Genomic DNA, 24,521 nt, shown 5'->3' with positions numbered 1-24,521 from the left:
TGTATATAAAAAGAGCAAATTAAAAAAAAAAAAAAAAAAACACCTCAAATGGCATCTCTACCATGGAACCTGCCCTGCCCTCTCCCACTCACCCTGCTCCCCACTGCTTCAAACCTTTTATAAGTTATTTCTAACACTCTTTTCATTCCTTAATTATATTCTACTTTCTGTTGTTAATTAAATGTGTCATATTTGAGATTTGTTTTAGGATGATTTTAAGATCCTTAAAAGTAGGGCCTATGAGATGTTCCTGTATTCTCCATCTATCTAGCACAAGTAAATACTGAATGGATCATAGTCAACTGAGGAAAGCATGAATGAGGCACCAAAAGAATGAAGTACATTTGGCTCTGGGGAGTGATTATCCTTTTCACCTGAATTGCTTTCACTTCTTCTACTTGAATAGATTACTTCTAATTGTTCACGTCCCCAACTTTGCCAGCTGTTAGTTCCTTAGGTAGTCTATAAAAAAAAGTCACTATCAAAATTGCAGAAGCAGGGGAATGTCAAACCTTCTATGTTTTTGCTTGCAACTGAAGGCCAAGAGAAGAGAACTACCACAGCTTTTTCCTCAAGGAATTCTCAAGTATTTAATGTATTAAGACAGGACCCAGAAGGAAGAACATAAGGATAACTTCCAATGCAGAAAAAGCAAAAGATTCTTAGAGAAGAGGCCAGTATCATGTTACTGCAGATCTGTATTTGGCTTTTAGTTCCAGTGATTTAGATAAACAACTGTATTTGGCTTCTTTCTTTTCCTTCTTAGATTGCTACATATTGATTTTACTGCTGTATCTATTTCCCTTTTATAGAATCATTTATTTTTTTTTCTTCTCTAATAGTTTGTTTACCTCCTTATTCTTTGAAATGGAGAACAAAAAGTGAGTTAATCAGAGCTTTCTAAGGTGATATCTTGTCCCCCAAAAGGGGAGTTAGCAGCCTTTGGTATCTATTTAGCTCCTTACCTGGTATCAGGAATGGGATTTCCATTCTCACACAATTATTGTCCTTGTTTCTAAAATCAGCTTACCAGGAAAAGCTGACAGTGTCCCATCCACCCTCTACCATTGTTCCTGGAAACTCAGCTAAATATCAAGCTAAAAGTGACCACTGGCTCTGGGGCTAGCTTAGGATGATAGACGAAGCATATTGGTCTCACACAAAAGAGTAAAGTAAATAAAACATAGAGCAAAACACATGGTGTTCAATCCACTTACATATTCACTATTCATGTTTCTCAAATAGTTTATATTACATAAAAAAGTACAATATATTCATATCAGGGGATAATCCTTTGGATTTAATTTCAAAGAAAAAAAATCCTGCAGACCTGTATCTCATAAAATTCATTGGCAGAGGACTAAGAGAGGAACTGGAATGAAATAGTATGTCATGCTTATTTTCCCCAATACACTATATGGCATAATCCTAACCACCAAATTCTATCAAATATTTCACTTTCATCATGGGCTATTTTTATATGAAACTAAGCTTTGAAGAGAAGTAGGGGTAAAAAAAACAAACTCCATTCTTACACCCAATTATCTTGGAAAAAAAATGAAAAAGACCAAGGAATAGCCATTATCAGCTCAGAGTAGGAAGCTAAGCAAAATCTGAGCAAAGAATTGATTGTCACATGCAAGCTAGAGTATTTGAAATACTGTGACCCAACAGTGGATTCAAAATAGTCTTGTTACGGTAATATAACCAAAACCTGATGATCTTTATGGAAAGTAAGGGAACAGGTGTGTAGTCTAAATCTTCCAGTGAAATCTTAACCAAATTTTTTGAGAGTGCAGATACTATTGTCCCATTAACTTGAACAAAAACATAAAAGATGCTTAATCTTCAATATGTAATTTTCCTGAGAATTTAAGGAAGTACTTACTCTCAGGGTCATGACAATACTGCCTCTACATTTGCACATACGTGAGAAGGAGTTGTTTCCTATTAATGTCTGTGCTCTAAATACTGCATAATTCTTACCCTAGTCCGGGCTCTGCTCTGATACTCCATACCCACTCTGTCCCAGTAGGTGGGGAGCTATTAAAAATAAACAAATTTGGAAACACTGTGCTAGTAGCCCACTAGAATTTCTTATGATACACTAAGAGGAAATCTAGTACAGTTTTGCTTGATTGAAGACAGAACAAGGCTTTGAAATCCAATGGTAGATGACCATTAAAGACCAATGGCAGATGACTCAATAAAGACAAACCCTTCCAGAAATCACTGTGCTTTGGGAACTAATACTCATTCCCATTCCACACACCTCCAGCTTGTCAATTTATTATTTCCTTTATGTTGTTGGACAAGGGAATGAATAGACCCTATGCAAGAAAATGTTTGAATTTGTGGAAAAATAACATGTTTTTTTAAAAAAATATCATGTTAACTCTACTTTTTTAAGTTTTTCCCAACCTATTTCCTTTAAACAAAAGGAACTCAAACATAATTGCTGTATTTCTGAAGCATCTAAATAAATATGCCTATACACAAAAATTCACATTTACTTAGCAATTCACGAATAAAAGTTTATGTTTGCCTACCTCCTCTGGCAAAGAGAGCAGCAATAAATGGGCAGACATCCCAGGGTGATCATGCTGATCACACCAAGCCCAAACATCCGGAGCATCTGTGTAGGCTCTGTTGGTTTAATTATATCATGTTACTTTTATGACTTAAGCAAGAGAAGCAAATTTGGGTTCTTTCATAAAGTCTTTATAAAATTATTATTTAATAAAGTAAAATAAGGAGGTATTCTTATATAACAGGTAAATATCCTTATGAATCTAGAAGCTGCAAGAGTTTAAGAAATGTTCTTTTTTTATTGGTTGTTCAAAACATTACAAAGCTCTTGACATATCATATTTCATACATTAGATTCAAGTGGGTTATGAACTCCCATTTTTACCCCAAATACAGATTGCAGAATCACATCAGTTACACATCCACCATCCACGAATGTTCTTGAAATGCAATTCAAGGCAGCATTTTCAATATGCTGCTCCTGATGAATACCTTAGCAAAATGATCCTACTGTTTTTGTTAACAGATTATAATAATGCATAGTATACATCTCTTTTGTCCCTAAGTGAGCTTTTTTCTGTGGCCATATGTTATACATCCCAGAGCACTTGAGGAGAAAATTAATCTATGAACAGTTAACTTGGTAAAGAAATGGCTTCTTAAATGTTTACTTCAAAATTACAAAATATTAAATTAAATAAGGAATCAAGAATTTGCAGGTGAATAAGCATAATTTAGTCTCATATTCATTGGGAAGTTCCTTCTAATGTGATTGGGGAATTGTAAGTCACGGTTCAATTTTTTCCTCTAAAAGAACCAAATGTCTCTTCACACAAACATAAAGACCAAATTAATGAATGAATTATAAATACCATGTGACATTGTGAAAGTTATAACACTATATTCATGATCAGGCTTTAGTTTTCATTATTAATACTAGATATCCAACAAAGAGCTGTAAATTGAATAGAGATTATATTAACGTAAGTTATTGTTTTGCATGCATCCTTTTCATAGTGCTTGTTAGTATTCCATCACATCAAATCCATTCATCATGGGACCAACTGATAATATGTCCCCACTATCCAAATAAAGGTAATAAAAACAGATGGTCTAGCTCTCAAAACTTTAGAAAAAAAAATTAAGAACATAAGTCAAAAACAATAGAACAAAGAAAAGCTAATAAACATACCTTAACAAGAAACATTTGGGTCTACTGCTTCATGCTGAGATATTGAAAACAACATAAATGGGAAAAATTCTACTCAGGAAAAAAAGCTAGGAAAAAGAAAGTGAAGGCATGCCAACTGATATTGTTGGGACTCAGAAAATGATAAACCAAAATAAAGGACTCAGAAGCAGAGTTTCTTTCTGACCTCTTCCTGTGCTCCTATATCCTGCTCCACTTAACCTCTCTCAAAGAAAAGGCATAAAAACTAGACTTTCTCTTCCCCAAAACAGGTCATAGAAACTAGAATTCCTTTTATCCAAAATAAGATATATGCCTAAAATAATACTCTTATCTTCCCCACCTTTCTGCCTTGGAGTTAACCATAAAGAAATTCTATGACCTAATTTGTCTAATTTCAGAAAGGGCCCTGCCCCATACTGGTGATGAAGAAATGTTGCACAGAGACCAAGAACAATATGAACAGGATTCACTGGATTTCTCCACCTAGTTTGTTAGAATTAGATCATACTATTTTTGTCCAATCTTATTTCTACATGGTTTTCCATGCATCATGGAATGTAAATATAAAATTGGATCACTCACCCTGCACCTTTGGATCTTTAACCTGATGGTTCCGGTGTCTCATAAAACTATTATCAAATAAACTTCTTTATGATTTTCTTTTATTAATCTGTCTTTTGCTACAGGGGTATCATCCATGACCCTTTAAGATGAGCAGGAAAGGTATCATCCCCTTTCTACCCCTACAGTACTATCTCCCAGGCATTGAGTGTTATGCATAATAGAGCCTAGAACACTTGAGTCAAAAGGCAGAGAATGATTAAAACAAAAGTAAAAATGAGACTGATTTTGAATGGTGATAGTCACCATCCAGGAGTTAAGCAGAAACTGTGCATGAATACTCCTGACTACCTCAGGACTTTCTAATGACAGCATTGCTCTAGGGCTGGGAGGTCTCTTCAAGTGTTAAGCTGGGAGATCCAAATGTGAACTTACACCACTGTGAAATATTTACTCAATTTAAAAACATAAATAAAATAAATGAAATGGGATGAACTTACTATCTGTTAATGGGGTAAAACAACTCAAGTCCTTGGTCCCGGATGATGAAAAACAGCACTTGTATCTCAAACATTCAGTCTCATTAAGATTCTCCAGTTCTTTACAAGGCTTTAATTCTTGATTCTCCTTTACAATGCATGCTTTTCAAAACAGAAATACAGAAATAAGATTGGAAACAAATACAGAAATACAAAAAAGAGAATTCAACATGGTTAGTAAGCACTTTCCCCATTTAAACAATTAAATAAAGGAAAAAGAAAAACATAAGCTGGTATATTTTGAAAAATTGGATGACATATACAAATACAAATTAATGTGGAAAAATAAGAGTTAAATGAGAGAATAAGAAAAAAATTCAGAGTTACTTAACATCACATTACTACTACTACTACTACTACTACTACTACTACTATTATACTACTACTGGGGATGAAACTCTGCACTTTACAACTGAATACATTCCCAGTCCTTTTTTTTTTTTTTTTTATTTTGAGACAGGGTCTCACTAAGTTGCTCAGGGCCTCTTTCAGTTTTTGAGGCTGGCCTTGAACTTAAGATCCCCCTACCTCAGTCTCCTGAGTCACTGGGATCACCTGCATGCACCACCATTCCTAGCTAACATCACATTTCTAATTGTAGATGTAATGAAGAAAAATACAAATTGTCAACAAATCATTGGTAAAAAATGATTTTAAAAAATATAGGAAACCAGTCATGGTGGCGTATAACTGTAATCCCAGTGGCTAAGGAGGCTGAGGCCAAGAGGATTGTAAGTTCAAGGTCAGCCTCAGCAACTTAGCAAGTCCCTAAGCAATTCAGAGAGACCCTTTCTCTGAATAAAATATTTTTTAAAAGGGCCAGGGTGGTGGCTCAGTGGTTAAGTGCCCCTGGGTTCAATCCCCAGTACCAAAGAGAAAAAAAAAGGAAATATAAATTATGAACTGAGTGGTAGTGATAAAAATATAACACATAATGATCTAAATCACAAGCCAAATGCCCTTAAAGTTAATACTCCATTAAGACAATATCACAGACAACTTCTTACTTAATTTTACTAAGCTACAGTAACTCATTGAATGCATCAATAAGTAAAATTCCTATGTTTTATTGTGAGAGAGTAAGGTAAGTGATTTCACTGGTATTGACCAATATTTGTGTACACTTATCATACAGGCACTATAATATATTTTAATATTCTTCCATTTATCCTTAAGTTATGATTCTATAACTTTAAAAAGCAGCAGTTTTGGTCATAAACACCAAGGTTCCATGTAACTGTAAAAAAATTCATGTACTGGGCTGGGGTTATAGCTGGGGATATGGCTTAGTGGTTAAGCACCCCTGGGTTCAATCCCTAATACCAAACAAAACAAAACAAAAAAAAAAGAAAAACATACATCAAAGATTTACATTAATACATAAATTAAACAGACATATATTAAATATGTTATACGTATATTAAATAAATAGACATATACCAAACAAAATTATATATTAATATATACATTCAGGTATGTTTTAAGGCAAAAATAGATACAGTTCAATCTTTTGTTCAACTACTACAGGCTTTAAAGAAAAAACAAATATTTTATAATCATTCTAAAACATCAGTAAAGAACAATTAAATTGTTTTAAGTATATTTTAACCTCTCAATACATTTTATTATATTCTTTTTCTTTAAAGACTGGCAATTCCTGAAGTTAAGATAAAAATAATAATGGATACCATTCATTAGGCATATCTTTGGACAGACACCTTGCTTTACCCACATTACTACTAAACTTCACAACAAATTCCCAAACTAAGTTTTATAATCTCCATTTTAAAAATAAGGAAATAAAGGACCACAGTAAATTCTACAAAGTTAAAAACTTAATGCATTACCAATTGACCTGGATATTCATTTTCTAGACATTTTAGATGGATAAGTTTATCCTACTGTTATATACTCTAAGCAATCTTCAGTTCTGCTAGGCCCACAATAACTCTCCTCTCCCCAAGTTGGACTTCATCTGAAATACCCTACTCAGTTCTAATGTCAGACACCCAGGAAAGGTTGACAACAGTCAGGATCTAGTTAGAGATGGGATAGACTGACTTCATCCTGAGTTTCTCACCATTATTTGCATTGTATAAATACTACTTTCCAGGAATGCTAAAAAGAGGGTTTAAATCATAGTAGATACTGGACTAGATAATCTCTAGGTCCCTTCTAATGCTAAACTTCTATTATTTTATAATTAAACTGCATCTGATGGACTTTGCTAGATATTAAAATTAACTTTCAGACTCAATAAGAGACACTTGTAATTTTAAAGAACAGAGCAATTTTGCTGTAATGTATTGCTCACTTATTAAGACATATTTAATTTTTATGGCTTCCTCACATCCTAAGTAACACTGAAAATGCATATCAAAGACAAACAGTGTCAAACTTTTAAAGAAAGAGTAAAGCAATTTTATCAGTTTTAAATATGTAATTTCGTCTAAGAGGAAGAAGGATCAGATGACCTCTAAAGCTTCCTTACCAGTCTGTCTCAAGGTTATCATTTTAATCTTTAAGAGATGAATATTTTGCAAACAACAGTCCAGTGGCAAAACAAGGCTATTTTTAATGCTTGAACAGTAAGAGTGTTTATCTCCAATTACATAGAGGAGGAAACAAATTGATTAAAATAGTTCACATTTTACGAACATGTAGTTATTATTTTTTTCTTTTTAACTGACACATATTAATTATACGTATTTATAGAGTACGGTGTGATATTTGATACATGTATACAGTGTGTGTTGATGAGATGAGGGTAACTGATATATCCATCACTTTAAACATTTATCAATTCTTTGTGCTGAAACATTCAAAATGCTCTCCATTAGCTATTTTTAGTTATTCTTTTCAAACAAGATAATATGTACATTTTATAAATATTTAATCACTCAAGATTTGAATCAGTGTAGTTCAGATGCTTCTAAAAAAAGGAAACAATTTGATTTTGTTGAAAAAATTATTCCATAAAAATGATTTTATTTCAATTCATTTTATCAGGTTAAGAGAAATTTTGGGTAAATGCAAATAACTTTTAAAATATGGTTTCAGTGTTTGTATATTACAGCTATTATGAACACATGACAGTTTACTTAAGTTCTAAAGTGTAAATTGTCTTTTGTTATTTATGACCAACTTTGGCACTCAGTAAAACATTCTTTTAGCCTACATAACATTAACACCTTCCCAGTTTTTCATTTTTTCACTCAATTTGACCATTCCAGTATTTTAATTTATTTTAAAGAACTCAATTATTCTGCTATTCTCATTGATAGTAGGTATTTTAATGACTATTTTGTACTTAATGGAAGCAGTATATGGAAACAGGAAAAGATTTATGCAAGGTCATAGAATTCGGTGGTAGGGTCTGAAATTAAACAGTGGATATCAATTTGTGCTCATAAACATACATCAAATTTTGTTAGAATAAATTCTACACTATTCTTAATAAAAGCTTGATCTTTGCAATTCACATAGGTCAATTTATGTGAAGCTTCTGCTTGAAAGTGCACCACATGTTATACAAAAAGAAACATGTTTATTTGTAGTTAATAATTCTCAAGGGTTATCATGTGCTTGATAAACACATTATATACAGAATCACAAAAAAGAAGATGTGACTTGAAACCTGTACTTTTTATCATTAAAACAGATGGGAAAACATCTGTTATACTTCAAAACATCAAAGCCACACAATATTCTGTTTAATGCCACAGACAACATCAATTTCACAATACTGAGTCAATGACTAAATTTCTGGCAATGCTATTCAGGTAAATTTTGAAAGCTTTAGGTATTCGTGAAGGAAATATATTTTGTGAAGAATAACAAACATTTATGTAATGCCTTACAAATAATTGTCTTGATTCACCCTCACAAGACTTTGTGGTAAATATTTTCATTTTAAAGATGAGGATATTGAGATGAGAGATTATCTTGCCTAAGGCAAAGGGCAGAGCAGGATCCATTTTCTGTTTTCAAAACAAGGACATTGACAAAAAGGTCAAATAAGAACTTACTTGTTGGAAAGAAAAAAATCAACAGAGCTTTCCAAGTGGATGTTTCTTCCAGAGATTGGCCATCAGCATCTTTATTCTTCCATAGGATGAATTCATTTGCAGTCACAGAATCTGAGAACCCTTTAGAAAAATTAAAATTATTAATCACAGCATATACAGCATTCATTACTATCAATGACCCTTTAACAGCAATTATTTTTGCTGAAATTAATTATGGAAAGTCTAATAGATAACAGATATTGTATTTTAATCTCACAGTATCATAGGTATTATTAATAATCAAATTATAGTTCTCCTTTCCTATGAAACTAAGAAAGTATTCAATTTACAAATGCTTAAGCTTTAGGCTGACAAATTCTATTATTGCCCTGTGAAATGATTTATAATAGTGAACTTCCCTCTGACAAACAACACTGACATTTAAAGGCCTATAAATTGAAAAAGTATATATTCCAACTAAATCAGAACTCATCACAGAAATTCTTGGCAAATATGTTGGCTTCCTTATATAATGATAAAAATTAAGGTCTTAGGTACAATAAAACCTTTCTTATCCTCCTTTCTCAGTATTTCAAAGAACATTTTTGCCATGTTTACACAATTCGCTCCTATAAAACAGAAGGTTAGCAAAGGTTTGTCCATATCATTATTACCTATCATTCTCTTTAATAATACCCCAGGGGGCTGGGGTTGTGGCTCAGAGGTAGAGCGCTTACCTACCATGCGTGAGGCACTGAGTTCGATCCTCAGCGCCACATAAAAATAAAAATGAAGGTATTGTGTCCACCTATAACTAAAAAAATAAATATTAAAAAAATAATACCCCAGTATTTCAATATAAAGCTCAATTATAACTGTTAACTATTTCCCTATTAAAAAAAATTTAGGTTGTTAGCAATTTATTGCTGTTATAAAGAACACGGCAATGATTATCACTGGTTTGCAGATTATCACTGGAGCTATATATATATGAAGATATTTATGAAAAAGTTCTTAACATAAATTCTTATTGATTGGCTCTTGACCATATGCAAATTACTCTCCAAAGCTACCCCAAAGTATACTTCTACAAGTAGTACAAGAAAGTACCAATATTCTTCCATCCTGTATTTTGTAATTTCCGAATTTGATGGCCAAATTAAAACAAAATGCCTTTTGTTTTGATTTGCACCTTTAGTCATCAGTTAAGTTTACATCTTTCATACATTCAATTGTGTAATAGGGAACTTAAGTCTTAATCTGCCACAAGTTACAAATATTTTTTCAAGGAAGTCAGTTACATGATTTATGATGTTGGGAGGTTCTGAAATTTCAAGTTTTGTTTGTAATCAAATCTATCAATCTCATTATTATTTCTTAAAATCTGTCAATCTTTTTGATATTTCTGCTTTTCAGGTCATGTTTAGGAAGACATTCTGCACTCTAATGGTTCCTTCAACATTTCACTTTTAAAATTAAAATATTTAATCCATTTGTTATACATTTTGGGATATGTTATTAATTAGGGATACATTTTAAGCTCTCCTAATACTATTTATTAAATCCATCCTTTATATTTTTGATTAACATGTATTAATTGTAAATATTTTCTATAGTGTGATATTTCAATAATTTATATAGCACACAACAATCAGGTCATGGTAATGAACATTTCCCTTTCACCATATCTTTAGGTTTGGAGCCTTCAAACTCCTCTCTTTCAGATCTTCATAAAATATATAATAGGTTATTATTACTAGAGAAAAATAGAAATAAGTTATCTAAGAGACTATGAGGAAAACTGTTGGTGCTACTGTGTAGCCATAATAGCTAAAATTGCTAAAGAAATAGAACAAAAACCTACTTTTCTGTCTAGAATTCTTGAATAAAACCAAAAAAAGTGAAGAAAATTAAATTCATCATTTCTATTTTATAAGATCATCACATTCTAAGTTTTTATATAGACCCGTTTCTTGACATTTTATCATTCCACGAATTTATGTGTTCATGCATCAATACCAGTGAAAATTGATCTTTTATTGTTCTGTTTTAATAAGCTTAACTAGCAATTATTTCATTAATCTTTTTTATCAAAATTTTATTCTGAACTCTGAAGAATTTTTTAGATGAAACTTAGGACAATTTTGTCAAGTCAAAAAAAATCCTAATTAGGTTTTTACTGTGATTGTATTCATTTATTTAAGCATTCTTTCAAAAAACTATTTACTGTGTGTCCCATGCTAGGCATAAATTCAGTTAAATGCAGATTCATTTGGAAAGAAGTGGTAGTTTGCTAAATTTTCTCACCTAATTATTGTTTTGTTTCTCCATTTATTCAAGTCTCTTTTTATATCACTGGGTAAAAGTTTATAGTTGCATTTATGTATATCCTGCACCTTTCTTATATTTATTTTCAGGTATCATAAATATTTTGTTGTTATATAAATATTATCCATTCACCACATTTTATAGCTGATTTCTGGTACATAAGAGAGTTATTTATTTTTGTTCTTATATTTTCTTACCTACTTACTCCCATAAATTTACTTTCATTAGTTTTATTTTTCTTCAATTTAATTCCATATAGCCAATCATATTATCATAAGTATAGACAGTTTTGTCTCCTTTCTTTCCAATATTAATAGTTCTTTTTCTTCTTCTTTTTTTAAAATTTTTATTTGTTCTTTTTAGATATATATGACAGTAGAGTGTATATTGACATATTATACATACATGGAGTATAATTTCCCATTTTTTTTTGCTTTTTATTGTTTATTTTTTTTTAAATTTTTTATTGTGAGTTGTTCAAAACATTACAAATTTCTTGACATATCATATTCCACACTTTGATTCAAGTGGGTAATTTCCCATTCTTGTGGTTTTACATGATTCGTTTTATTCTTTCATTCCACTACTTAGAACTTACTTCTAAATCTATGTTGAATAACCACTATAATGATAGGCATTCTTAGTTTTTCTTGACTTTAATAGGAATGTTAGTTTTTAATCGAGTATAATGTTGGATGCTAGCTTAAGATAGATAGAGAGATAGATAGATAGATAGATAGATATGAAATGAGAATTAAACCCAGGCTTCATACATGCTAGGCAAGTGCCCTCACCACTGAGCTACATTCCCAGCCCTAGGACAGATATCTTTTATTAAATAAAGGATGTATTTATCTAATCATAATTTATTACAAATTTTCTGTTGTTTCAGTTTTAATCTAAAATAGAAGCAGGATTTTATCAAACGATTTCATTATTTATTTCCATGACCATATTTCTTCCTGTATATCAACTGTTAAATATTAATATTTTCCAATATTAAAATGTTGCATACCTGAAATAAAGCCCACAAATTCTAATGCTATTGTAGGCTTTGTGGATCAATATTTTTTGAGGGAGTACTGGGGATTGAACTCAGGGACACTCAACCACTGAGCCACATCCCCAGCCCTATTTTGCATTTTATTTAGAGACAGGGTCTAAGTTGCTTAGTGCCTCACTTTTGCTGAGGCTGGCTTTGAACTCACGATTCCCCTGCCTTAGCCTCCCAAGCTGCTGGGATTACAGGCATGCACCCTCATGCCAGGGTGGATCAACATTCTTAAGTGTATCTGTAGTTTTATTTGCTGTACCTATAGATTTTGGCATGGGAGTTACACTTGCTTCATAGAATAATCTAGGAAAATTCCTATCTTTTCTATAGTGAGATGATTTAAACAGCATAATAATTATTTTATCCATTAAGTTTCGAGAAAATTCATCAATTCAATTCTGAGTCTACTTTTTGGAGGGGTATATATAGTTCTTTAACTTTTTACTTCTTCTTATCCATGAGTCAATTTCATTATTTTCATTTCCCTAGGAAACTATCCACTTACAAAAGTAATTATAAGAACAGAATCATAGGAATATTGACTTACACTTTTAAATTTCCTTGATATCAATGATAAATCTTCTTTCTCATTTTAATAAAAACTTTCAAAGACATTTGAAAATGTATTCTCACAATGAATTCCATTATAAATATTAAATCAAGCTAAATTCTATTATCTGAATGAACTATATTTTCTATGTCAACGACTAAAAAATATATATTATTTCCTACCATTATTGTAGTTTTTTTCCATTTCTACTTGAATTTTAACTGTTTTTGTATTCAACACTATGCATTAGTATATATTCATGAAAATTTTATCTTCGCCATGCATGACATATCTTGTCAATATTTTTTTTAAAGTTATACTTATTATTGAATACCTATTATATTTTACATTTGGGTAGGATACATCAGTGAACAAGTCAGACAAGATTCCCGCTCTCGGGCTGGGGATGTGGCTCAAGCGGTAGCGCGCTCGCCTGGCATGCGCAGGGAGCTGGGATCGATCCTCAGCACCACATAAAAATAAAATAAAGATGTTGTGTCCACCGAAAACTAAAAAACAAATATTAAAAAATTCTCTCTCTCTCTCTTTAAAAAAAAAAAAAGATTCCCGCTCTCATGGAGCTTATTACAATACAGTAGAAAAGACAGACAAAAAACAAGTAAACTAATGAATTAAATAATTCCAAATTGTAATAAGTGCTATGAACAAAGTGAATACTGATACAGAATAAGATAGAAAGCCTGCTTTAAATATGGGTTGGCCTCTCTGAGGTGATATTTAAGCTAAAAAAAATTAAGATTTGAAGTAGCTGGCTACACAAAGGGCCTGGAAGAGCACTTATAGATCAGGGGACACAAAATTAAATTAATGTTGCATGATTACAGGGGGTTCACTGTCCTACATGACACAGGGAGGCAATTATAGTTAAAAGAGGCTTTACCAGGATCTTTGTACTGCCCTTCTCTTAGTGGCCCCCCTATCCAACTGACCATACTTGTTACCACTTGACTCAGCATGTCATCTGCAGCATTGGCTGGTGATAGCATACCACACACTGAGTCTCTACTTTAGGTTATATCCCAAAAGTGGTGTTTTCTCTTGAGTCCCTCAAAAACAGAGATTTATTCCTCTTTGTAGAATCCCTAGATCAAAATGCCTTAGCCTCCAGATATGCTTGTGCTGAATCTGAGGAGAAACACAGGTTTCTTTGATTTCTCTCAATTTTGTCTGGCCTTCATTCTTTCAGAAGACCATATTCTTGGCATACAAATAGTAGGTGGCATTCTTCTAGGTTTTCCAGTTGTCCATGATAATAATCTTTTGGTAATTTCAACAGGTATTTGAAATTGGGGAGGGAATTAAACATATTTACTCAAATAACACCACTGGTGGTTGCCTGAACAAATTTCAAACACATTTAACCTTGCTCACCTATGGTTTCTTCTCTACTATTAAAGACAATTACTTAAAAATTAACTTGAATAGTTATTACTCAAAATGTGGTATGAGTACAATTAGGTGGAATACAGATGGAATACTTATGGATGTATAATTCTTTGTTATTTATGTATTTATTTAAAAGTGTAAAAGAAAAATATTAGTAGCATTTCAAGCCTACAAAAGTGACATCAAATGGTAAAATTTTATAAAATCCCTTTAAACATCCTTGTTCTTTCTTCCCCAGGCTCACTGTCATCTTTCCTTCCCTCTCTTCCAAATTGCCTAACAGCTAGTCAGCACACAAATCTTTTTTTCCTGGATCTTCCTCTCCAGCCATGCTGCCTCCAGCTTCCTTTCCCTCTTGCAACGCTTTTCATATGCAGAATAATTTCATCCTCTTGGCCTTTAATTTGCATCCTTAGACTCATTAGCATGCTCAGCAAATAAAAGATTATTAGGAGTCAGCTTCCTTAAATGGCAGCAGGAAATGGTAAAGAACCAATTATGTTTCCCTGTCACAAAGAGTTTTTATCTTTTAATTTTCCTGTTATGAAAAAAAAAAGATTGAAAATCTAAACCGCATTTCAAGGGAAAAGAAAAATCAGACTCAGTTTAGAGAACTTCCTAGATATGTGGTGTTTACAATTGTACCGGGTCCCTTCTCTTAGAGGGGCCCCATGCTTGATCTAATATTCTGCTACTGACTGTTGACAACCTGAAATCCATAACAAATTTCTTACTAGGGAGCCTGTATTTTCATTTTACAAATTATGTTGCCAGGTCTGGACTGGGGAAGGTCTGTCAGATGGGGAACTGAATGAAAGAAGGTGAGGAGACAGAATGAGAACAGCAGCTAATGGTGTTTCAAAAGATTCTGTTTGGACTTTGAGGGTCTAACTATGCAGTTGTTTTTCTGGACCATAGTCTCAAAATTCCCATGCCTTTATAATTATGTCAAAATGAATCCTATTGTCATGTACAACCAAAAAGAACCAATAAAAAAAAAAAACAGACCTGAATTTGCATTCTGGCTCTGTCACATACTAGCTCATGAACTTGGGCAAGTTAATAATCTTCTCTTTGCCTCAGATTACTTATGTACAAAATGGGGATAATATTTACTTTGAAAGATTATAATGATTAAATGAAGTCTTACATGAAGTGTTCAGTACAATGTAAAATGAGTAAATATTTTCTGTGTCTTTCATCATTTATTTCTATTATTTAAAATTTTAAATTAGCACTACTTTGTTTTCAGGGTATGTATTTTGATACTGTCATCTCATCACAGCAAATACAACCAGTTTTCAATTTATAACTGCCACAGTTCCCTTTTTAAATAAATATACATTGCAAAGTGAGGTAGTTTAAATTTTAAAAATAACTAACTGGTAGCTTTAAGATAACCAAGAGTTAAGAAGAAATAATACAAATTACTAATCAGGCGTAAAATGCATTTAGTATTTTTTTTTATTTTTTAAGACAAAGAAATTAAAGTCTTAAAAGGTAAAATGACCCACTGAAGGTCACAAAGCACATCAGTGGCAGAATAACAACAATCAAGGTCTCCTAACTCCTAGTTTAGGGATCCACCAACTACATCACATGCACACATGGTTAAAGCAAGAGTAAGGTGTTGCTCAATTATATATATGGCATGCAGACACTTTCTATGTGCAATGCCTCATTCACTCCCCAAGAATAACAGAATTATAATATAATAATGAAACAGAATCTAGTTACTATGTTTTATCCAGGAGCTAAAGCAATTTGATGATATTACCGGAGTTCATCTTTATTTCTCATTTTTTATCTACTCTGGAAAGGATACACAATAAGAATTGATTCAATAGTTTTAGGGTCTTCTAAGTATAGAATCATATCATCAGCAGATAGTACCAATTTGAGTTCTTCTTTTCCTATATGCATCCATTTAATGTCTTTCGTTTGTCTAATTGTTCTGGCCAGTGTTTCAAGAACTATGTTAAATAGAAGTGGTGAAAGAGGGCATCCCTGTCCTGTTCCAGTTTTTAGAGGGAATGCCTTCAATTTTTTTTCCATTTAGAATAATGTTGGCCTGGGGCTTAGCATAGATAGCTTTATAATGTTGAGATATGTTCCTGTTATCCCTAGATTTTCTAGTGTTTTGAACATAAAGGGGTGCTGTATTATGTCAAATGCTTTTTCTGCATCTATTGAGATGATCATATGATTCTTATCTTCAAGTCTATTGATGTGGTGAATTACATTTATTGATTTCTGTATGTTGAACCAACCTTGCATCCCTTGGATGAATCCCACTTGATCATGGTGCACAATCTTTTTTATATGTTTTTGTATTTGATTTGCCAGAATTTTATTAAGAATTTTTACATCTATGTTCATTAGAGATATTGGTCAGAAGTTTTCTTTTATTGATGTGTCTTTGCCTGGTTTTGGAATCAGAGTGATATTGGCCTCATAGAATGAATTTGGAAGTGCTCCCTGTTTCTAAAGAACTGGTGGGGGAGTTGGGATCAAAATGCCAGTCTACAATCTGCATCCTCATCTTTCATGCCACTGGTCCATATGACTGTTGTATAAGTATAACCCAAAAAGTAACTTGGCCAGGAATCCAAATTACAATATAAACTAGAGATATCCCAGAGTTACCTTCAGTCACTCAACCTCAATTCCTCTTGGTGGTATTAAATCCAAGAGAACTCAGAAGGGTCTAAGAAAGACAAAGGGAATGTTAATACCAGAACCACATATTCTGCTTTCACTATAATTCTCCAAGGCCAAGGACAAATTATTTTACCTCTGGATATGTTTTACTTTGCTATTAAAATAATATACCATAAATTGAGTATCTTAAAACCAAAATTTATTGTCTCACAATTCTGGTGATTAGAAGTTCAAAATTTAGGGGTTTAGCTGAATGCTCCTGAGGGTTATGAGAAAAGGCTTCTTTCTTTGACTTAAAGAAGTCTGCCTTCTCTATGTATCTATTCAAAAAGTCTTTCTTACCTCTTTCTAGAATTCAACATTTGGGTCTAGAACCAAATTTTCCCTTTACTTAATAAGGGCACCAGTCATATTCTATTAGAGTCCACTGTAGATCCCATAATTTTAACTTGATCACCTTTATAAAGACCTTATCTCCCAATAAAGTCACATTCTCAGGTACTAGGGATTAAAATGCTGAACATTTTGAGGGGAGCTATGGCTCAACCCATAACATAGGGCATTTTAGTTACATTAATTAAGTGAAAACATTTTCAATGCAAAATTATATTTAACCCATACAGTTACATATTACCTCCTGGGAATATGGGAAATCTGATAATATAAAGAATGAATTGTGAATTATATTAGGAGAAAATAAACCTACAATGGAAAAAGTCTTCATTAAAATAAATAAATCCCACTGAATAGACAGTTCTCTTCTGGGAGCTCTACTCAAAATTAGAAGTACAATTTAAATTTTAGGTTTTATTTTTATTTTTTGCCTTTTAAGAGGATGAGGAGGCTTTCAGTGTTGTACTAACTTTCAAATAAAATACAAATAATTCAGAAATACTTTGGTATTGTATACAAATTGGAAGAAAAATAAATACAAATAATTTTGGTAATATGATAAATCAATAATTTTAAAGTATCTTTAATATTTTTCAAAAGCAATCTTATTTTGTAACTTTTCTTTAAATAGTTGATAAAGCACAGCATACACTTTATTTAACTTTGAATTTAATCCCTGAAAAAATGTATAAATCCAAATAGTTGGAACATAGTGTATATTGTTCTTTTATTTGCAATGTCCTTGCCCCATATTTATTTGTCTATCTCTTACACAAAAACTTTGCAGAAGGTTGGGAGGTAAAAGGCATCTGAAGATGGCAAAGAGAAAGAAGCCATTGAAATTAGAGGTAAGAAGAATGAAAAGTCATTGGACTTGGGACATTAGCTGGAAATAGTAAGGGACACTGGGAAATCTAAGGCCTTTGTTCAGATGGGGAGGTATAATACCATTGTGAGGGAACTGGGAGAAAGAGCAGGCCATCATGGCCATAAGATAGAGCAGGCTCTTTTCAGAAGGCCATGTTAGACTTAGGGATGGAAGGATAGAAGAGTAGGGAAAAGAAAAAAATAGCTGAGTGAGTGGGGGAGAAATTTGGAGGAGGTGGGGAGGGAAAGTTTAAGTGAGGCAGCAAGATCATTCAGTAGGAGCAGGAAAAGAAGGCTTTGAAGGAAGAAGTCAACTACCTTTAGATACTTGAGAGAGAAAATCTGGAGAGGAGACCTTTTGAAAGGCTAAAAGAAGGATACTGAGAAGGGAGTAAGTGAAAGATTGGAGGAACATAAACAAAGAGGTAAAGGAAGGAATTTGAGGGAGGGAAAGTCTTAAGGAGGAAAACAGAGGAAAGAACAATAATGAAGACTATTCAAAGGATGTGGTGGACTATCTTTTGAGAAATGAAGGAAACTAAATGGAAGTTCAATAAGGACTTTTAAGGTGATGAGGGAAGGAAAGTATTTGTGAGGATAAGAAAGGGAGGACCTAGGCAAAAACCACAGAAAGAAGGCCTCTGTGAACATGGTTGAAGGAGTAAATTTTATAGGGAAAGGGGGTATAGGAGTTTAGTACTCTGTGAGCAAAGGGAATTTTTTCTTTGTAAGGGAAATTGAGGGAAGAAAGCCTTTGAAGTGGGAGAAAGGAAGGAAAATAAAACCGTGAGGATAGTGGAGGCAGTGAAGGTATTTGCTAGGGAAGGTGGGGGAGTTTATAATTTTGTAAGTGGAGAGCATGGTAAAAAAAATTGATAAAGGAAGGAGGATAATAAATGTTAGGGGAGATAAGCGAAGTAAGAACTCTCTGAGAAGAGGCAAGGGAGAAAATGTCTATATAAGGGAAGGTGAAGAAGTGAATGCATTAGTGAGAGAAGGAAGGCCCATGTTAGGGGAAGTTAAGATGGTTATTTACTCTGGGAGGGGGATGGGAGTAAAATGTGTTTGTAAGTGGAGATCTGGGAGAGAAGAAATTTGAGCATATCATTGAGGAAGTAAAGGCCTTTAAGCACAAAGTAAGAAAAGGAAATACTTTGAGATGGAAAGGCTTTAGAGAGAAAAGAAGGCATTTTAAATGTGAGTAAACATAAGAAAGATTAGAGCTTTGCAATAGGAGGTGAGAATGGGAAGGGATTCATGAGGGGGGAATATGTAAAGAAAGGTATTTATAAAGGGAAGAAGAAGAAATAATTTGAGCAATGAAGTAAGAGAGATTAGTAAGGTGAGGTTAGAAGTGAAAAGGCTTTTAGAGAATAGACAGAAGTTAGTACTTTAAGTGGTGAGGTAAGGGAATTTATTAGATGTGGCAGAGATAATGTAAAGAAGGTTTTAGGGAAAATGAGGGGGAACACTTCATAACTAATTCTATGAAGCCAGTATTAATGTGATACCAAAGCCAGATCAAGACACAGCAAGAAAACTACACACAATTATTATTTATACATATGGATTCAAAATTCCTCAACATAATTCTAGAAAACCGAATGGAACAGCATAATTAAAAGGATATCCATGGTGACCACTTGGAGTTTATCCCAGGAATACAAAGATGTTTCAACAGAAATCACAAGCACAGCAACCAATGTAATATACACCACATTAGTAGGATGAAGGGAAAAATCATTACAATTGATGCAGAAAAAAACTGACAAAATCCAAATTTCCTCAGCAAACTAGAAACAAGAAATTTTCCTCAGCATGGATAAAGAACATTTATGAAAAACCAATGGCTATCATCATAATCAATGGTGAAAGTTTGAAAGCTTTCCCATTAAGACAAACAGGCCCACAATCACCACTGCTATTCAATATTATAATAACTGCCTTAGCAAGAGAAATTATGCAACAAAAGGAAATAAAAGGCATCCAAAGTCGAAAGTAAGAAGTAAAATTATCTCCATTTACAAATAATATTTATATGTAGAATATTGGAAAAGGCCACAAAAATATAGCAAATAGACAAATGAAAATATCAGATCCAGACAAATTTAAGCATGAGTTCTAGGAAATTTTATTAGATATCACATTTTTCATAAATAGTTGCACATATACATTGTTATATATTATAGCATGATAAAGGGACAGCTGTATAAATCTCATGTTTTATGAATCCAGAATACTGATGATATTGAATCTTGATAAAGATGTGAGAAAATGTAAAAATAATTTACTGTGAATAGGTATTATGGTAATATGTTTCACACCAATATTTGCTATTTGGTGATCTACCAAAAAACATCTACATAAACATTATACATAATGATATAATTATAGGATAATTCCCTTTAATGTCTGGTAAAAGAAAATGACATGCTCTGTCATTCAACACTGAATGGGAGAACCAGCCTATAAGTGCATTAGGACAAGAGAATTCAAAAAAGAAAACAAATGTACTAGAGCTAATGAGCAAATGTAGCAAATTTGCAGGATACAAAACCAATACATAAAAATCAGTTGTGCTTTTATATAACAGCAATAAACAATTGGAAAAGAAAACCATTTCGTTTGCAATAACATCTAAAAAATAAAGAATTATATAGTGAAAACAACAAAGCCTTACTCAAATAAATTGGAAACTGATACAAATAAAGGAAAAACATCTCATATTCATGGATCAGAATATAAGGTTGTCAATATGGCAATATGGCTCAAAGTGAGCTATGGATTCAATGAAAACCCTATAAAGATTTCAATGCCCTTGTTGTAGAAATAGGAAAGCTTCCTCCCATATTTACATAGATTTGCGAGATATAGTAAATACTCAAAACAATATGGGTGAACAAAATCAGAGGACTCATATATCTCAACTTCCAAACTTGCTATAAAGCTGCAGTAATCAAAAGAGTATATAGTACTGGCAAAGAGATAGACATGAATATCTAAAGAATCAAACTAGGTGCCCAGAAATAAATCCACAAATTTATGGTCAACTAATTTTCAACAGGGGTGCCAAAACTGTTTACTAAGGAATGAATTATCTCTTCCACCAAGAATGCTGGGACAACTGGATATCTACATACAAAAGAACAATATTAAACCACCGCTAACATACCTCATATAAAAAAATTAACACAAGGTAGATCAATAATTCAAATATAATAGCTAAAATAATAAAACTTTCAGAATAAAACATAGGAGTAATCTTCATGACCTTAGATTTGGCAATGGATTCTTAGATTGATCTCTCTCTCTCTCTCTCTCTCTCTCTCTCTCACACACACACACACACACACACACACACAACTACTAAAAACACCCAAGCAGCCAAAGGGGAAAAATAGATAAAAAGGACTTTAGCACATGAAAGAACATTATCAAGAAAATAAAAAGAGAATCTATAGAATGGGAAGAAATATTTGCAAATCACATTATCTGATAAGGATCCAATATACAAAATACATAAAGAATTCTTGCAATTTGTCAATGAAACCACAAACAATACATTTTAAAAAATGGTCCAATGATGTGAAAATATATTTCTGCAAAGATATACAAATAGCATAACAAAAGTCCCTGAAAAGATGCTTAATCTCATTAGATATTAGAGAAACACAAATCAAAGCCATAAGAAGATACCACTTCATATCTATGAGGATGACTATAATCAAAAAGTAGGGATAACAAATGTTGAAATTGGAACCCTCAAATATTTTTGGTGGAGATATAAAATTATTTAGTCACTTTATAAAACAGTCTTGAGAGTTTCTCCAAAAGTTCAATATGGAGTTCCCATGTGACTCCATAATTCCACACTGGTGGCCCAGAAATAAATCCAAAAATTTATCAGAACTTAAAGTATGTCTACAGAAGAACTTGTAAAAGGCCTAGCATGCTGGCATACACCTGCAATACCAGCCACTCAGGAGATGGAGGCAGAAGGATCACAAGTTTCAGATGCCTTCACAACTTGGCCAGACGGTTTCTTAAAATAAATAAATTCTGGGCACAGTGGCCCATGCCTATAAACATAGCAGCTTGGGAGGCTGAGGCAAGAGGATTAGTTCAAAGCCAGTCTTGGCAACAGGGAGGCACTAAGCAACTCAGAGAGACCCTGTCTCTAAATAAAATACAAAATAGGGCTGGGATGTGGTTCAAGTGCTCCTTAGTTCAATGCCTGGTACCAAAAAAAAAAAAAAAAAAAAGAAAAGAAATAGTGCCAGGTATGATGACAGACTCCTATAATCCCATTGGTTTGGGAGGCTGAGGCAAGAGGATTCCAAGTTCAAAGCCAGCCTCAGCAATGGGGAGGGCTAAGGAATTCAGCGTAGCTAAATAAAGAATATAAAATAGGTCTGGGGAAGTGGCTCACTAGTGGAGTGCCTGTGTTCAATTCCCGGTGCCAAAAAAAAAAAGGTCTGAGCATGTAGGTCAGTGGTATTGCACCGGTGGGTTCACTCTGTAGTACCAGAAATGACAACAAAACTTGTACAAAAAAATCCAAAGCACAATTGTGCCCTAAAAGGGAAACCCAAATCTGGTAAATTTGATAGACAGATGGACAAAGTGTAGCATATCCATGCAATGGAGTACTACTGAGTCCTGAAAACAATGCTGTAAAATAGGATGGGGAATTACCAGTCAGTGGTAGAGGTTTTAATTTGAGGGAATTAAAATATTTTAGAACCAAATAAATGTGATAATTGAACATTTCAATACACTAAATCACCTGAACCACTCACTATAACATACCTTTATACTGTTTGAACTTCTGCTCAATAAAAAAGGTGGGAAGATTAGGGAGGCTGGAGGTGAAAGAAGACAGGCAGTGAGGACAGCGAGGGAAGGAATTTATGAGGTTGACTGAGGAGGCTGAGGGACAAAACACAGGAAGGACGTCAAGACGTGCCCAGGCCAAAGTTGGCTTGGGCAGGGAGAAGATCACAGAGAGGAAAGGAACGGTGTTGGCGTGCCCCCACCCATGGATCGCTAGTGACGCTTGGTGTAGTCCGGAATCAGCACTCACCACAGCTGAAGTAGCAGCCCAGCAACAGTAGGGCCATAATGGACAGCGTGACAAATCCCAATCTCTTGCAGGTCCACATTTTTATCAAAGATTGGCGTGTATTGGCTCTGAAGCCTCTCAGAGATGTCAGCCAGCTAGTCTGAGGCGTGGCTGCCATGATGGCCTCGCGACCAGAAATGATGTTCCTTGGATGCGTCACGGTAGCCAGATTCTCCACATTACACCCTGCCTCACAAGATACCAGCCTTGCTCGTGCACCCCGCACTGCCCGGCTCTTGGACCTAGTCCTCCGCCTTGTTGACCGAAGCTTGGATGCCATGGCTCTAGTATGCCACCCCACCGAATTGTGGACTCACTGACTAACTGCTCTACAACCCAGAAGCCCCTGGGGCCAGCCCATGACCCAGAAGCCCCTGGGCAATGGAGCTCTCGTGGCACGTGAAGCCCTCACGAGGCCTGAGTCAGGATCCTTCCCTGTGAAATATCGTCTCTTTCCAATGTCTTGCCCCCTTTAAACTCCTTGGATGGTGTCTTGCGCACCCCTGCCCCATTTAAAACCCGTATAGGTTCTTGTTAACTGCTTATTCAATAAATGCATGTATGAGGCTGAGGCCATGTCAGTAGCCTGACTGTTTATCATACATCAACACAAATAAATAACTTGTTTATAGTCCTATCTTGGATGCTTATTCCTCCTCACGTGCATTCCTATGATATGCTCGCTAGTTGCTACAGTCACTGCAATTAGTCACCACAGTACTCTATAGCCAACACCAGTTAAATATGACTATTTAAATGCAAATATTAATTATTCAAAATTAAATGAAGTTAAGAAATCAATTCCTCAATCAGAATAGCCACAATATCAAGGCCTCACTTGCCACCTAGCTTTTAACTACTATCTGAGATAGTACTGGTATGGACCTTTCCCATCATGGCAAAAAGTTTTATTGGGCTGTATTGGATGTCAACATGACTAGAGTGAAGATAGTAGATATTCAACATATTGTTACATTACAAGAAGAACTTATAAGTGAGACAAATCACAGTTTGCCTTCAGACACCAGTGATGAGCTGTGGATAGCCTGATTGTGAGGATGCCTCCTAGCTTTGGCATGCTGTGACCCATACTTAACTGCAGTATTTGGAGTTGCTCTAAACAGGCAACACTCCTAAGCAATCCACATTATACTGTTGGACACCCAATTTACTAACAGTAACTCAGAGATCAAAATTCTTACTATTACACCTAAGGTTTATTCCTGCATCATAACATAGCAGAGAGCATCACAACTTGAGACACAGCAAGCTGCTGACTCAGATCTCTTTTCTCCTTATAAAGCTACTAAT

The 24,521-nt window shown here is 33.9% G+C and overlaps 1 protein-coding gene across 1 annotated transcript; it reads right to left on the bottom strand.

The window, feature by feature from the left end:
* Window positions 1-2,549: 2,549 nt before the first annotated feature.
* Window positions 2,550-23,490, bottom strand: Fmr1nb (FMR1 neighbor; the record flags this gene model as incomplete). The annotated part of the gene is made up of 4 exons (XM_058582498.1): window positions 23,172-23,490; window positions 8,850-8,969; window positions 4,783-4,923; window positions 2,550-2,646 (listed from the first exon to the last, which is right to left on the bottom strand). Coding segments are annotated over exons 1-4 (677 nt in total), but the record flags the coding sequence as incomplete, so codon positions are not given.
* Between the last annotated feature and the right edge of the window lie 1,031 nt (window positions 23,491-24,521).

Source organism: Marmota monax, unplaced genomic scaffold (assembly GCF_021218885.2).
Source record: "Marmota monax isolate L192 unplaced genomic scaffold, Marmota_monax_Labrador192_F-V1.1 WCK01_AAM20220418_F8-fsc00379, whole genome shotgun sequence".
Classification (NCBI taxonomy): Eukaryota; Metazoa; Chordata; class Mammalia; order Rodentia; family Sciuridae; genus Marmota; species Marmota monax.
The sequence above is the reverse complement of the archived record's forward strand: the minus strand, read 5'-3'. Positions and strand labels throughout refer to the sequence as shown.